The sequence below is a fragment of the Mandrillus leucophaeus genome, unplaced genomic scaffold, assembly GCF_000951045.1.
Source record: "Mandrillus leucophaeus isolate KB7577 unplaced genomic scaffold, Mleu.le_1.0 Scaffold452, whole genome shotgun sequence".
Classification (NCBI taxonomy): domain Eukaryota; kingdom Metazoa; phylum Chordata; class Mammalia; order Primates; family Cercopithecidae; genus Mandrillus; species Mandrillus leucophaeus.
In genome coordinates this window covers 643,862-649,861 of record NW_012104832.1, presented here as the reverse complement: position 1 = coordinate 649,861, position 6,000 = coordinate 643,862, and the positions used below count along the sequence as shown (strand labels likewise).

General features: G+C 36.9%; 1 protein-coding gene across 3 annotated transcripts in view; it reads right to left on the bottom strand.

The window, feature by feature from the left end:
* The window catches only part of PHC3 (polyhomeotic homolog 3 (Drosophila)), an 86,203-nt gene that overhangs the window by 17,667 nt on the left and 62,536 nt on the right, over nt 1–6,000 (bottom strand). For all 3 annotated transcript variants that reach the window (XM_011994331.1, XM_011994329.1, XM_011994330.1), the window contains 2 exons: nt 4,634–4,884; nt 821–980 (listed from right to left, as the gene is read on the bottom strand). In XM_011994331.1, coding sequence (XP_011849721.1) covers nt 821–980; nt 4,634–4,884 — 411 coding nt within the window. The remainder of the gene's footprint in view (nt 1–820; nt 981–4,633; nt 4,885–6,000) is intronic.

The window sequence follows — 6,000 nt, the reverse complement described above, 5'->3', positions numbered from 1 at the left end:
TTTTTTGAGATGGAGTCTTGCTCTGTCACCCAGACTGGAGTGCAGCAGCGCAATCTCAGCTCACTGCAACCTCTGCCGCCGGGATTCAAGCAATCCTCCTGCCTCAGCCTTCCAAGTAGCTGGTATTACAGGTGCATGCCACTACACCCAGCTAATTTTTGTATTTTTAGTAGAGACAGCATTTCACCATGTTGGTCAGGCTGGTCTCAAACTCCTAACCTCAAGTAATCTGCCTGCCTCAGTCTCCCGAAGTGTTGGGATTACAGGCATGAGCCACCGTCCCTGGCCTTATTTCATTCTTTATTAGAATAAAGTCTAAATAAAAAAGGAGTTTCCTCACTGAACAAATGTAATCGCCTCTTGAATGAAGAGTATATACTTAATATAATTACAATATCCACCTGATGTCAAACATCAGAATGCTCTGAAACAAAACAACCCAGAGGCTCTAAAATTTTAAGCAAACTCAGTAAAATACTCATTTGTTACTTAAGTCTGCTTTAAAAAAGAAAGAAAATTGATTGCATTGATACTAAAATTCTGAGTTGCCTTCTCTCACATATGATGGAACTTTTCCCACCTACACTCCTTCAAAAGTCAAATTGACATTGAAGAAATTAGCACTAATCTTGCTATTTTGGCTATGTGACCATTGAGAGTCTGATTAGCTTTCCCATTATTTTAGTCAAATGGTGCATTATATGAGAATAAAAGTTGAATACTTCCAGTGAAATTCTGTACAGAACAAAAATCTACATCCTGTTTTAAGCAGTAAAAGTCAAAGTTAAATTAAAGGGTGTCTTAAGTGAAACCCACAAACCTTCAGCAATCATATCTTCCATCTCTGTGTCAGATGAATTATCTGCGTGTTTTGTATTATTCTGTAGCTCTGGCTGAACACACACTGAATTTATTGCCTGATTATCCAAAAGAGGCCGTTTTTTCACAGGTTGTTCTATTAGCAAAGATGAACGACTCACCTTTAAAAAAGGAGAAACAAAAAAATGAAACAATCTCTAAAAAGACATTCAGAAATAACTTGGTTTAAAAAACTCTTGAAATGAAACCTATTTGTGATAATTTACTAGTTCAACTCATCATATCCATTTATTAAGTGCTTTATTCCTTGGGAAAAGGTGACGCAGTCTGGACCTGAATGGTTTATTTCTGGTCACCAGCAGTACAGCTGCTTCAAAGTCTCTGTTAAATGGAACCTGCTGTCTGAGTTTAGGCAAGTAGTTTTTGGAAAACAAAATCAGCAATTCCTTATCTTCAGAATTAATACTAATCATCCAGTTATCCTGCACTGTGAATATTTTGGTAGCTCAATCCAACACTGAAAAACAAAGGCAGTAATTGTCAGTATATTTAGCAGTTGGGTTTTTTTTTTTTAAACTTTAAAAAGTCTACTCAAGCAATTCTCTCTCAAGTTCTTTGTGGAGACTAATTTTTTTCTTCATAAATTTAAGGTTTTCTTTTTCTTTCTTTCTATTTTTTGGAAACGGAGTTTTGCTCTTGTTGCAATGGTGCGATCTTGGCTCACCACAACCTCCACCTCCCGGGTTCAAGCGATTCTCCTATCTCGGCCTCCAAAGCAGCTGGGTTTACAGGCATGTGCCACCACCCCTGGCTTATTTTGTATTTTTAGTAGAGACGGGGTTTCTTCATGTTGGTCAGGCTGATCTCAAACTCCCAACCTCAGGTGATCCGCCTGCCTCAGCCTCCCAAAGTGCTGGGATTACAGGCGTGAGCCACCGTGCCCAGCCAATTTTAGTGTTTTCCATATGAATGCAAGACAAAGAAAAGATCATCAGTAAATTTTGATTTGCCAGTATCCTCAACTAATTAAGATTTTTCATGCACAAAGCTTCTAAGAAAACTAAAATTCAAAGTGTTTAGGTGATTTGTTTACAAAAATAGAATGAGGACTAGATTTCAAGTCTTCTGAATCCTAGTTTAGCAACTTAATCCACTATAATCACAAAGGAAATGGAAAATCTTCAAATATTAACAAATTAACATCAAAATATTCACTTATATTCAGTATACTTGGTTAACTCAGGAATACTACTTATTTTAGAAATATTTTCAACAAAAACAACTCAGACCAAATATATTCATTGATTCACTGGTGAGCCCTCAGCTAATTTAAAAAACAGAATGACTAGAACATCTTATTCCTCAAGAATGCTGGTTAGATCTCCAATATCTGCCACATATGGGGAACAACAGCTTATTGGATAGAAATTTTTACATTTAACCTTAGAGTATAATCACTCACAAACTTTTTAAAAATTTTGTTCATGTCAGTTAGATATTTAATATGCCTCAAGTGAAATTAAAATTCATTAAAGTTACTGCTTAAAGAAAAACTCATATTCAATGCTACTAAGGGCATACACTTCTCACAGATGAATAAATTTAAATCATTTTTCCAAAAAATAATTCAGCAATTCATATCAAGTCTTATGAATATCTATGTAATAACTCTATTTCTAAAAATTCATACTAAGAAACTTATTTAAAATGTGTATGATTTATATACAGATATTCCCTTCAGAACTATTTGAACAGTGAAAAAATGGAAACCTAATGTCCAACAATAATGGAAAGATTACATGGATGTTCATAAAGTGAAATTTTATGTAACCTTTCAAAATGTTTTCAATACTATTAATAATATGAGAAAATAAATACTCAAATTTCCTCAAAGAACTGTACGTACAATAATCATCTTGACTGTATGTATATATAACATCTATACATTATATATACAAACACATATACATTAATACCACAATACGTATATGTGTATATATACCACATATGTATTGTATATATATACCACATAGGTATTGTGGTATATATGTACATATACATACTGTGGTATTAATGTGTACTGTGGTATATATACACATAAACATATTGTGGTATTAATGGGGATCATTTGCCCTGTACATTTCCCAAATTTTCCATTTAGAACATGTATTAGTTTTGTAATGTGAAAAACAAAAGTTATGGCTCTCACTACTGGTAACAGATAATAATGGCTATGGCTATGAAGTGCCAAGTACCATAGAGAATAATTTATGCACATTTAGTTCTCTCGACAACCATAAGAGCAAAGCACCATCTCCGTCTGACGAATAAGCAAACTAAAGATCAGAAAGTTTGAATGACTTAACAAGTTACATGGTCAGTATGGAGCAGACGGGAAAAAAGACTGTTCCTCCATCCACTGTATGAGAATTGTTATAGGAAATCCAAGTTTGACACACACACACACACACACACACACACACACACACAGAGGAAACTGAACACAAAAACAACTGACTGGGTAGCTATCTACCATAATGCAAGACTGTCACCCATGAATCTGAAAATCCAGATGACTCAAAATGCCTTCAAAAAATTTTTCATATTTTTTATATCTGCCTGTCTTTGATATATTTTCCAAGGAAAAATGTTTATCTCTAGATATTAGCATACAACTTATGCACAGCTTAGCCTCAAGTTGTAAGACCTGTAGTGATAGAGCACCTTCATTCTGAGTGGAACATTTTAAAGCATTTGAAAAATATGATTGAAGGCTAAAATTTAGGAATAACGAGAAAATATATTGGCTAATTACAAACCATCAACTGGGTAACTTCAGCTGTAACTTCAGATGATTTAAAATAATACACTTTATGGCCAGGTGCAGTGGGTCACGCCTGTAATCCCAGCACTTTGGGAGGGTGAGGCAGTAGATCACTTGAGGCCAGGAGTTTGAGACCAGCCTCGTCAACACGGTGAAAGCCCCTCTTCTGTACCAAAAATACAAAAACTGGCCAGGCATGGTGGTGCATGCCTGTAGTCCCAGCTACTCACGTAGCTAAGGCATGAGAATCACCTGATCCCAGGAGGCGAAGGTTGCAGTGAACTGAGATAGTGCCACCGCACTCCAGCCTGGGTGTCAGAGCGAGACTCTGTCTCAAAAACATAAATAAATAAATAAAAATAAAAATAGTAGTACACTTCAGCTGTCGTTTCAGTTTCCTTAAAAAGAAAAAATAGGCTGAGCGCCACGCCATGGCTCACACCTGTAATCTCAGCATTTTGGGACCTCAGGAGTTCAAAACCAGCCTGGGCAACATAGCAAGTCCTTGTCTCTACAAAAAAATACAAAAATTAGTGGGGCACGGTGGAACACACCTGCAGTCTCAGCTACTCAGTTGGCTGAGGTGGAAGAATCAATTGAGACCCAGGGGTCAAGGTAACAATGAGCCATTATCATACCACTGCACTCTAGCCTAGGCAACAGAGCAAGATCCCGTCTAAAAAAAAAAAAAAAAGAAAAAATAGAAAAGTTTATTTCACTGGATAAACTTCCAACTACCTTTCTCTAAAAATTATAAAAATGTGTCCTGAAATTTTTTTCCCTTAGTTGATGCATCTAAACTTAGCTGGCATAAAATTCTACATAAACATTTGGAAATAAAGGAAGTAGAAAGAGAGATAAATGCTAGATTAAAATGGACAACTTTCTTGAAATAAAATTACAAGTTTTTTATTAGAGAATAGTAATATATAATTTTTAAAATAATGTTATATAAATTATAAACACACACAAAATATGCTTGCTACTTACAGGAAATGGCTCCAATCCTTCCTGAATCACAAAGCCTTCAATAACATGGGTTAGGATCTGTGGTTTCACAATAGCCTGTGGAGGTTTATTCTCTATACTGGGAATGCTACTATGCATAGATGTACTGTTACTCCTTGTGGTGGCAGCTGGAAGTAACAATGGAGGTGGTGGAACAGAAACATGTGAGGGATCTGATGGAGATTTAATTACTGAAGCACTGACTGATGCCACAGCAGGTAATTCCACTTGCTCTGGAAAAAAAAAAAAAAAAGTCATTTAAAAATTTTTTAGCATTTTGCCCAAGCAAATGAAAGAGAATTCAAGAATAAATAATAACAACAATAGTTAATATCTGATACTTTCAAAAACTGTTCTAAGAACCTTAAGACCTCATTTAATCTGTATAATAATCTTCTGAGGTAGAAGCTACTATGATTTCCACTTTATAGAAGAGGGTAACATGCTCAAAGTTATTCAAACCTTTGTTTAACAAATTGGGCCGGGCACAATGGCTCACGCTTGTAATGCCAGGACTTTGAGAGGCCGAGGTGGGTGGATCACCTGAGGTCAGGAGTTCGACACTAGCCTGGCCAACATGGTGAAACCCCATTTCTACCAAAAAAAAAAATCAGCAGGGCATGGTGGTGCATGCCTGTAATCCCAGCTACTTGGGAGGCCGAGACAGGAGAATCGCTTGAACCCAGCTGTAATCCCAGTTACTTGGGAGGCGGAGGCTGCAGTGAGCCGAGACTATGCCACTGCACTCCAGCCTAGGCGATAAGAGTTGTAACTCTGTCTCAAAAAAAAAAAAAAAAAAATTGTTCTCATGAGACATTAAACTGTTTCAAGATATAAACTTACGAATAATTTATACTAAAATGGTTGCTTGGTTTTGTTTTGATGTTTTTTAATTTTAAGCTATTAAATCCCCTAGGTTCCTATTTATATATTCCAAAGGGTATAGGTGGGCCAGTGGAGTACTTTGAAAGTATGCTTAAATGAAATGGGGTCATGAAATCTACAGAATAAGTAGATTTATTTATTTGTATTTTTTTTGGAGACCGGCTACATATCGCCCAAGCTGGAGTCCAACAGCATGATCAAGGCTCACTGCAGCCTCAACCTCCCAGGCTCAGGTGATTCTCCTACCTCTTGAGTAGCTGGGACCACAGGTGTGTGCCACCATGCCTGGATAATTTTTTTTTTTTTTTTTTTTTGAGACGGAGTCTCGCTCTATCTGGTGTGCAGTGGCACAATCTCGGCTCACTGCAAGCTCCACCTCCCGGGTTCACACCATTCTCCTGCCTCAGCCTCCCGAGTAGCTGGAACTACAGGCGCCCGCCACCATGCCTGGCTGATTTTTTGTA